This window comes from Helicoverpa zea, chromosome 28 (assembly GCF_022581195.2).
Source record: "Helicoverpa zea isolate HzStark_Cry1AcR chromosome 28, ilHelZeax1.1, whole genome shotgun sequence".
Classification (NCBI taxonomy): Eukaryota; Metazoa; Arthropoda; class Insecta; order Lepidoptera; family Noctuidae; genus Helicoverpa; species Helicoverpa zea.
This window is the reverse complement of record NC_061479.1, coordinates 6,394,193-6,405,171: the sequence shown is the minus strand read 5'-3', so window position 1 is coordinate 6,405,171 and position 10,979 is coordinate 6,394,193. Positions and strand designations below refer to the sequence as shown.

At 37.3% G+C, this 10,979-nt stretch overlaps 1 protein-coding gene across 3 annotated transcripts in view; it reads right to left on the bottom strand.

Moving 5' to 3' along the window:
• LOC124643663 (choline/ethanolamine kinase) overlaps positions 1–10,979 on the bottom strand; it is a 35,236-nt gene that overhangs the window by 4,167 nt on the left and 20,090 nt on the right. For all 3 annotated transcript variants that reach the window (XM_047182684.1, XM_047182685.1, XM_047182683.1), the window contains exons 3-10: positions 7,243–7,429; positions 6,168–6,320; positions 4,848–5,033; positions 4,239–4,368; positions 2,551–2,651; positions 1,820–1,883; positions 1,101–1,285; positions 258–443 (exon numbers count right to left, since the gene is read on the bottom strand). In XM_047182684.1, the coding sequence (XP_047038640.1) occupies positions 258–443; positions 1,101–1,285; positions 1,820–1,883; positions 2,551–2,651; positions 4,239–4,368; positions 4,848–5,033; positions 6,168–6,320; positions 7,243–7,429 (1,192 nt within the window). The remainder of the gene's footprint in view (positions 1–257; positions 444–1,100; positions 1,286–1,819; positions 1,884–2,550; positions 2,652–4,238; positions 4,369–4,847; positions 5,034–6,167; positions 6,321–7,242; positions 7,430–10,979) is intronic.

Sequence of the window (10,979 nt, the reverse complement as noted above, 5' to 3'; positions counted from 1 at the left end):
AGAATATTTAAAAAACCAATACTTAAAAAGATTCCGGCAAAAATACTAAGTATGGATATAGTATAGGTATATTTAAATATAGTCCATATTTGAATACCTCTCTCTGTCCATATTAGAATCTTTTAAAATTGGAATAAAACATCTTTAGGAAAGTTGTTTATAATCATGGATAAAAGCACGTGTTCAAGTATCGGTCACTAATTACCAGTAACTCTATAGAAAAACTTAAAATTAATGTGATCGTGTCTACAACTCACCCAATAACCAAAAGGTATCTGACTCTTCGAGGCATTAACGATAGACCACAGAGCCCAGAACAGATGCGAGGCACAAGCGAACGCCTCGACCTCGTCGAGCAGCTTGTTCACATCGTCCAACGTGGCCTCCGACTTGTCCGGACTGCCGGCCTGGTAGTGCTTCAGATACTCGCGGATAAATATTTCCTAAAGAAAAAAAAATACCGTGAAAAAAAATTAGTTAAAAAAATACGATTTTTTAGTAGTTTTCGCAAAAGAAATTACCACCACAAAAAAATTACGGTGGCTCAGTATCTTTCGCTCAGAAACCGGCCATTAATTTAACACTGTATATTGGTAAAAAGGCTGGAACGATGACGATGAAATTTTGTAGGAATATCAACGAAAAACTGCCAACAAACTAGCTCAGAAACTTTAATCTATCAAAGTGGTCAATTATTAACGAATATCACTAAAAAACAACGGTATCAAAGCTGTCACAATATTAACCGACATCCTAAAAACCAATTCCAAATTCACCCTCATATTTCCATTGATCTGCTAAATTATCTAAAAATCCCAGGTGCCATAGACTACATTTTATCCGAGTCAGGAAGTTGCTCTCTCGGAACGCACATAGAACCACAGGGAGAAGCTAATTTCTTCTATAAAAATAAAGGTAATTTTTCATATTAAATAGTTATAAACTTAAGAAAATAATTATGGAAATTATAGAAAGGCATCATAATTATTTAAAAATAATAATGGCTCCTTACCAATTTTACTATCACTTTGTTCATTTAAACCATATTTACAAAAATAATGATTTGAACTAAAACTTAAAAAAAAATCTAAAGAACTCACCTTCTGCTCCAAACTGGGCGTAAAGTCCTGATTTTCAAAATAGAACGGATGTTCCGGGTTCGTGTAGTCAAACGCCCATTCTTGAAAATGATTGGCGATATCAAATCCTCTATGATTGTAGGCGCAATACTCGAAATCTATTAAAACTAGTTTCGGCTCACCCCAGTCGGAAATGTGGCTTAAAACTGTAAAAAAAAAGATAAAAATGTATTAATTTATTATATTAAAAAGATATTAAGTCGTGGTGGCCTAGTGGGTAAAGAACCAACCTCTCAAGTATGAGGGCGCGGGTTCTATTCCTGGTCAGGCAAGTACCAATGCAACTTTTTTAAGTTTGTATGTACTTTCTAAGTATATCTTGGACACCGATGACTGTGTTTCGGATGGCACGTTAAACTGTAGGTCCCGGCAGTCATTGAACATCCTTGGCAGTCGTTACGGGTAGTCTAAAGCCAGTAAGTCTGACACCAGTCTAACCAAGGGGTATTGGGTTGCCCGGGTAGCTGGGTTGAGGAGGTCAGATAGGCAGTCGCTCCTTATGGCACACTGGTACTCAGCTGCATGCGGTTAGACTGGAAGCCGACCCCAACATAGTTGTGAAAAGACTCGGGAGATGAAACATAAATATGTCGAAGATTTTTAGTTTTACAAAAAATGGGCGGGTTTCAAAGAAGACGTTGAGGGCGGAGCTAGTAACTTTTTTCAAAATTGAAACTTACCTGTATCGGAGGTATTAGCATCCTCGTATGCGATTTCGAAGTTATCCTTATTGGCGCTGTTGACCTGAAAGATAAAGATAATTTAGGTGAAAACACAGGTTTACAAAACAGGTATTTTTGTTACATAAGGTGGTAAAATAAAATCAGACCAATACATGTTTTGCCTGCAATTAGCGTCATTTTATTTTACAAATAGCGAATATTTGAAGCGAAACGCCACAATACAAGCTGTTGATTTGCATCCGTGTCAAATTCAAGGAGGTTGGCAAAAAAATAAAATTATTTTATTTTATTTCAATTAACCCAATTTTATGAATGATTGTTGCGTATGCTTTGTGTGAGGGCGCAGCATGGTTTTAAGGCCAGTAACACACGCGCCAAGTTTAAATACGGCTGGGTTACACTGACGGATATCCGTAAATAATAATAATAAAAAAATACGTACCAATTTTATTCTTGATTTGGGTCGAGATTCATTAGCATAAATTACGTCCTTGAATTTTGAACCGATGCAAATCAACAGCTTGTGTATTACTCAAAAAGTTTTGAAATTACTTTGAGAACGGCAAATTGTTGTATTAAAAAAAAAAAAAATATTACCTTGAGAGCCTTTCTCAAGGAAATATTTTTTTTATTTTTTTTTTTATTGGTCTATAGCGGTTTAATAACGGCAACTATTTACTAGTCTGTGACCTTGGATATGACAGGTGACCTTGTATGTGATATCTGACCTTGGATGAGGTGTCGTCAGACTCGAAGCTCCTGACGTAGATGGCTGATACATCTTCCTCGTTTGTCAGGGGGGGAGTGTCTTCTGCTAGGAGGATGTTGCCTGGGGGAAATAATGTTATATTACAGGGTGTAGTGTTGCCATTTTGAGGAATTTTTGGGGGTGTTGATTGAGTAAACCATAAAATTGGAAACTGGTATTGGAATTCGTAAATATAATAAAATGTTATTTTTTGTGTTTTGTAAAGAACTACCTCTGAAGTCTGCACTGATTTAGAAAAAATACAGTGTTCTAATTTTAACATTTTTCATTCAAGTAACGGTAAATTCCTATATCTAGTAAGCAAAAAAACAGATAGGTATAGATAGTTCAACTCAGATTTGCGCGCGGCCCTATGTGTGCGTCGGCTTGTAAATATACAACTTTCATTCGTGTGACAGTGACGTCGTCCGAGCATGACGTGTTCTCATCGCTTTTTGTTATGGGTACAGTCGTTTACGAAAATGTCTAGTTCTTCACGGAGAAAATGTTTTAAGGAGTCAGGTAGCGTTTCAAAAAAATGAAACAACATTCAAAGCTTTTTATTATTACATTTTACAGTTTATCATTATTTTCTCATACGGCTTTTCAAATTGACATTGACAGTATCTAAGAAATAAATGAAGTGAAATATCTAAGATGAATTAAATACTCCTTACATATTTTCTAGCTCGGGGTACGCGGACAATAAATAAATGTGTGGACTAAGAATGTAAAAGACCTATAATTTAGTATAATAATGGAAACAAAATGTGTGGGGAATTTAAAAAAATTATATTGCTTCGCATAATGTCGACCAAAATAAGACGGAAATAATGAAACTCATAAATGAACGTTTAAGTCAAATTGATGAAGGGATGTTGGGTAATACTTGTCGACATGTACAAAAGAAAAAAGAAGAATACTATAGACATTTTGACATGGAGTCAGAATTTATAATTAACATTGGTGAAAGTAGCGAATCCGAAAATTCCCTAAATAACTGTATTTGTACCCGACTGTACCTCTTGTCACGCACACAAAGTCACTGTATATGTACAAGGGTTACCCACACATAGGGCCGCGCGCACGACTGAGTTGAACTTACTATATAGATATATAGACGTGGTCGTAACTATCTTTTATATTTAATATATATAGTTTTTTTGTTTTAAAAAGGTGCGCCACAGTACCAACATTTAAAAATGAGACTGCTCACGCGAACGTGTTAAGATTATCTAGCAGTACCCATAATGAGTGACCTACAAGCTGCGGGCACCCAAAATGAAGGAGATAGTGTGGTAAATATGGACACAAGCATTGCCACTATTAATTTGACCAATCAGAGAGCAGTGTGTTATTTTACGTATTTCAAAGATCGCATATTTAAAAGAGTTTCTGTGATTGGTCAAACCATATAAAATCTTACTAATAGATATTCGTTAGTTTATAAATTTACCGTATGACGTCGGAAATTGATAAATTTACGAAAATTTTGACGTAAAATATTACAATTTTATAAACTTCCTAGTAAATTGATAAACTTACGGATCTTGTTATTTTCCGGTGACACATATAACAATATAAACCATGCATATAATACGAGGCCATATACAGCCTGAAAACTAAAGCTATTTAGGTATATTTTAATTATTTTTTTATATTTCTCACCTTCCTGCAAATCATTATGACAGAACACGACAGGCGACTCAACAGTCGCGAGGAATTTCTTCAACCACTCTAACTCTTTCTCCAAGTCTGTGTTCTTCAGCTGCTTGATTATACGCTCTTCTTCCTCGTTCTGGAATGGAGAAGAATATGATATGAATGGAGAAGAATGTGATATGAATGGAGAAGAATATGATTTGACTATCAATTGGGTAGAATTGTAGTGATGGCCTAGTGGGTAAAGAACCAACCTCTCAAGTATGAGTGTGGGTTATATTCCAGGTCAGGCAAGTACCAATGCAATTTTTCTAAGTTTGTATGTACTTTCTAAGTATATCTTGGACACCGATGACTGTGTTTTGGAGGGCACGTTAAACTGTAGGTCCCGGCTGTCATTAAACATCCTTGGCAGTCGTTACGGGTAGTCAAAAGCCTGCAAGTCTGACACCAGTCCTACCAAGGGGTATTGGGTTGCCCGGGTAACTGGGTTGAGGAGGTCAGATAGGGCAGTCGCTCCTTGTGGCACACGGATACTCAGCTGCATCCGGTTAGACTGGAAGCCGACCCCAACATAGTTGGGAAAAGGCTCGGGAGATGATGATGATTTCTTACCTTCCCCTGAGTGGTGCCAGAAAGCCGTTCCTCCTTGACCGTCTTCAGCCATTTATACATGGTCTTCCATAAGTAGTTGGGTTCCTTGTTCAGAGGTACTTCCATGGAGTGGATGGCTGCCATCTTCTCAGCAATCTTCATGGACAGCGAGGGGTCTGCCAGTTCTTTTGTTAGGAGGGGCCGGGCCTGTGAAAATGGGGGGTAAATTAGTGGGGGTCAAAGAGAATTTTGTGAGGTAATGAGTGGATGTTATTTTTGGGGGAAAGTAAAAACTTATTTTTTCATTAAAATATTTAACAACTGTGGGTGTAGTTCAACATTTGAATGTCCTATTTGAACTCCTAAAAATAAGTAAAATTACTTTAATATTGCACTAAAAAACTATTTTTAAAAGTTTCTCGACTGAGTTTTTTGCTCATTTTCTGCCATAGGTAGGTATATAATTTTAGGAATGGACAACTAAAATCAGTTTATCATTTCTTGACTTTCATATGTGCAAAGGTGAAATAATTTATTTGACTTTGAGTCCTCAACCCCTTCTTACATAATAATCAAATACATTTTTAACCGTCTTTCCAAAACGAAGGAGATTTTACATTCCGATGTTTATACTTTTATATTACAAGAAAAGTACCTATTCCAAGATTTCAAACACTGATTAAAAAAATACACCTATAAAAAAATCTACGAACAAAATTCAACCTTAACACCTAAACACTAGATGTGAAATTACATACCACGCCTTTTGATCCGGTTCCGGTCCGTTTGTCCGGTTTTACGCCCCGGGTACGCGACATACCTGCGCTGCAACTAACAAGTCCTAACAGAAATACCCGATTACCGGCAAAAAAAATTGCCGAAAAGAAAAAATATTTTACCAAGGAAAAAAATTACCATGGAAAAAAATTACCATTAGAAAAATCTTTATGTAAAAAAATATTTCGATTTTGCAAAATCTTATCTTTAAATAATTATTTATTTGTACTGCCAAAATTGACAGGAATTGTATTAAATATAACCATCAAATTTTGGCTGTCAAAAAAAAACTTTACAATAATTAAACTTTCTACACCAAAAATACGTATTTACGTTTTTAGGTCAACATTCAAAAAACCGGTACAAAACCGGCTAACATTCCAACCTTGATTTATCAATTCAAAACACCGAATAAATTACCAAAAAATTCTACTTTTAGTCACAGTGTATTTTTGCAGACTTTACCCAAACAAAAAAGAATATAGACCATTTTTTTTTCACAAAATAGACTCAAAAAATAGTCTATTTTTTCTCTTTCTATACTATAACTGAAAATATACTTACAGGTATATATTCTTCAATTCTTCCCCCGGAGAATACGCCGTGTAGACGCGGCCCGAGTCTCCTTTCCGACAGTAGGGTAAATATTACTGATTCCGTCACTATAGCGTCCATTGCTCTTTCGCCGTGTACTTGGCCGTAGATTCTTAGTAGCACCTGAGAAAAGGAGTAATGTATGTTAAAGTTGTGAACATAAATATTACCTTATAGATATAAGAGTATCCATGGAGTTTCTTGCCGGCTCTTCTCCATGAGACCAACTTTTTGGGTATGACAACTAGTATGACGTTTCATAGGAGCCTGCAAAGGCCTATTTGAAATAAAAAACATTTGCAATTAAAAAAACAAGCTCAGGAACTGCTGATGTGTGAGATAGCCCATTTATAGAGGAAGGCTACACGACTCCTTTTTATCCTGGTGCGCGGAATAGGTGGCACGGGACGTGGGTGAAACTGCAATAGCTAGTAACAGATCAAGCTGAATAGTTAATTTGGTAAGGCGGTTTTTTTGTTATTGAAATCATTTAATTTGGCTCTATTTACAAGCACTTTTGAATTGATAAAATTATGATGATGTTGTCCTCCTAGCCGAATATCGGCCACGGCGGCTGTTCTCATGTAAGGAGATCAGCCAGCTGTTCGGGACATATTATAGTGCAGGCACATTTGCTTGGACACAGGTGCACTCACTAATCACTATTCCTTCACTCTCATAGCGCGATGGGACGACAATCCGACACCACCGGAGAGAGCACCACACTCCGATTACATCTATGACTTATGATAACCTCACCTTCCTAGGTTCCTCAAGTGAAGAAAACGAGCTACATTTCACCACCTGGCTGGACTTCCTGGCAGCCCTGTTCTCCAAGCTGTCGGGGTCTGTATCGTCCGGGGAGCTCTCGCGTTTCTGATAGGTCCCCCATTTCGAAGAGATCCCAACAAAGTTGGGAAAAGGAACCCCAAGATAGTTGGGAAAAGGGACCCCAATATAGTTGGGAAAAGGCTCGGAAGACGATGATTGGAGGTAGTTCAAGGGGAAAACGATGGCAGAAGCTAGTTACTTATAATATCCTTACCTTCCTAGGTTCTTCAAGTGAAGAGAATGAGCTACATTTCACCACCTGGCTGGACTTCCTGGCAGCCCTATTCTCGAGGCTGTCGGGGTCTGTATCATCCGGGGAGCTCTCGCGCTTCTGATAGGTCCCCCATTTTGAGGTGTCGTCGGGGAGAGCCACGTAGTAGAGGAAGTTTGAAAGGCCTCCACTGTGAAGAGATAGGTTGTTAGTTAAAAATTGAGTTTAGAAATAATACTAGTTACAATCTTACTATCCTATTCTACAAATGTAAATTTTGTAAGCACAAGTCTGCTAATGTGTCCTTAGCCCGTAAGTATCGTAAAACAAATAGGTACGAATTTCTTGGGTTTTCATATACTTCCCAAAAAACGGCGTTTGTTTGAGAAAACAGTAACACTACAGTTGTTAGGTCATTAAACCAGCCGCTTACTCGATAAGAAGACCCCTTATTTTATAAAGTTACTGACTTCCGCCAGCTGTTACAATTTTGTGTCCCGTGGAAGCCATTAAGCGCACCGGGCTAACAAGGCGCCAATCGGTAAGTGGGCTATCTAAAACTAACAATTTTTCAAATTGGGACCATTAGAAGTAACTATTAAGTTAATCTGTGCCAATCGTTCCAAAATTAGCGTGTCCACACAAACCAACTCTTCTAGGTACAAAAGCATCACTCTAACTTCATATATTTTTCCTAAACAACATTTTATCTCCACCTCGTCAAGGCAGACAGCTCAAAAAACTTCAGTATACGCATTACTATATGTTATCAGTATAACAATGCGTGCGTTATCTCGCAGTAATTTTCCTATGCCCCACTAAATTCAGTGTCAATACGCATTAGTTGAGTTTCAAGTGCTTTTAGTACTTGTAGACAGGGAAAAACTGCGTAAGTGGCCTAAAGTTTTATCTTAATTTGTAATTTTTGATTTAAGTAGTTAACCACACAGTTGAATAGCCTGAATTGTGTTTTTTTTTAATTCTTTGAAAATACAAAAAAAAACATTGCCATCAACCATTGCTAGCACTGTACAACATATAAAAAGGTGAATGCAAATCAGTTACAGATTCGATAAAAACTGAAACATAAATAAACTCTAATTGGTATTGGAAACATCAACAATATCAGTACAAAAAAATATTATGCATACCTACTAGTAACAACTTAGTTTATTGCGAATATAATATAGGAAAAGTTCTCGAAATACATGATTATTTGAATTAAACTTCCTTTCCGCGGACCAGAACATAATTAAGCATACTTAATTTCAAAAGCTTTCTCATTAAATTCTTCTTAACAAAGACTACAATTAATACCACAAGAAAATTGCCAGATAGTACAAAAACTAAAACGTACGTTTTTTAAACAAAACACTAAAAAATCTCGCAGTTTCTTCTAAGAAAGGTTTCGATTAAAAAACTGTAATTTCATTTTGTTTACAAAAGAATTAAACTTACTTATAAAATTCTACTACAATGGTACGTTTTTGCAACACTCGTGTCTGATTGGTCCAAGTTATAAACTGTTGTATTTTTGCTTCAAGGACATTTTTTTTATAGATTAGCTGTTTTCTAGAAAGATCTTTTGATTCTAAATACGGATGTATAAACTAATATTATAAAGCTGAAGAGTTTGTTTGTACGCGCTACTTTCAGGAACTACGGCATCGATATAAACTTTCAGTGTTAGATAGCCCATTTATCATTTTTTTATTTATTTGTCGTTACGGGTAGTGAGAAGCCAGTAATTCTGACATCAGTCTAACCAAAGGGTATTGGGTTTCCCGGGTAACTGGGTTGAGGGGGTCAGATAGGGCAGTCGCTCCTAGTAAAGCACTGGTACTCAGCTGCATCCGGTTAGACTGGAAGCCGACCCCAACATTGTTGGGAAAAAGGCTCGGAGGATGATATATAGCCCATTTATCGAGGAAGGCTATAGGCTACTGTTTATTCAGATGCAAAAAGTAGCTTCTGAAGGGACGCGATTAAAACTGCAGGCGGAAGCAAGTTATAAATATGTTTTTTTAGATCTTCGCGAAGTTTGTCCAAAGTGACACACGTCACGCAGCATAGGATGTCCACCAACAAGGTGGACTGACGACCTTATAAAGGTCGCCGGAAGACGCTGGATGCAGGTCGCTTCCAACAGGTATCTTTGGAGATCTAAGGGGGAGGCCTATGTTTAGGGCTGCCATCCGTCCGGGTTTCCCCGGATTTGTCCTCGTTTGGAGGCCGTCCGGGGGCCGTCCGGGCGGGGTTTCAAGAAGTGTCCTTTTCATGTAAGGAATCACCTCATTGAATTTAGGTATATGTTAATAGTAAAGGGATTACAAATTAGGTTCGGGGGAAAAATGCGATTTACGCCAAATGTCCGGGTTTTTTTAATGTTTGTCCGGGTTTGGCGAAATTCGAGATGGCAGCCCTACCTATGTTCAGCAGTGGACGTCCTATGGCTGAGATCATGATGATGATAACACACGTCAAAATATCTTTATAATATAACGAGCTATATTTAATAATTCCGTTAGTTTAATAGTTTATCTTAAAAGCCTAAAGGCCAAGATCACTCTAAAAAAACCATCTATTTTCTTGAAATAACTATGAATTTTCACGTTTTTTTATGGCTTGTGTTTAAACACCACCCAAAAAAGTACCTATTTTACAACCAAAAAAATTCTAAACGGTTACCAAAATGGATAAATGGTCACCAAATAACGTTTCCAAAAATATTATTAGATAAAACCATTTTTTCATATTATTGACTACTACAAAAATATATGGACGCCTTTAAAATACACTTTAGACCAAATATTATATATTGTCACTACTTAGATGTTACCAATTATGTAATACCATGACTCCTAATTTGGTCATTTTTGTTAGACTAAAAAAGCTAACGATCGCTAGAATATTTCCCAAATACCAATTAATATACTAGGGTTCCCAAACGTACGTCGCTTATTTATTGTTATATGAATTTGTGTGTAACTCAGTGCGTTTAAAATGTAAGCACGCAACATGCAGCAAGCATGGCTTCTGTCACGGCTCCGGCGCTGCAGGGCTCCGGCGGTCCCATGCGAGCTTATCGTCGCAGATGGTTTTCACGCTCACCACCGCAGCTTCGGCTTGCTGGCCGGCTCCGCCGGCCAGCCTCAGCCGCAGTGGCGAGCCTTAAAACTACCTGCGCCTCAGCTCGCAGGCCGCCTCGCCCCTCCGCGCCTACGCGGTTTTGAATTGCACTCTAGGGGTAGGGCAGACAAGACTACGTGGAGTCGGTTTTGCAGCGATTCGTTTTCGTCACTAACTTTGATTTTTGGTGGTAATATTAATCTTTTAGTTGGATAGAATTTGGTGACCATTAATCCATTTTGGGAACCAAAAATAATATGAGTGCGAGATTTGCGATTTTTCTGATGTTATTTTATTTTTTTTGGATCATAATATTATATACTTTAGTGCCCTTTTAATAAAGTCAATTTATTTTTTTTGGAGTTGTTTATTTTATTTGGTGCCTCTGCTTAGAGTCTTAAAAATATTTTTGGTGACCGCCTAAATTATACCCTTTTTTTATGAGATTACAAAACTCGCTAGTATTTCCCCGCTACCGTTTATAACTCGCTCCAAAGAAAAAAACAAACTTGTCCTGCCGATTCAAGGTCTTTCGTATTTATTTACATTTTTTGCGACTCACAAAGCTTGTTTTATATACTTCTTACCTATACATAAATAAAGCGTGGTTT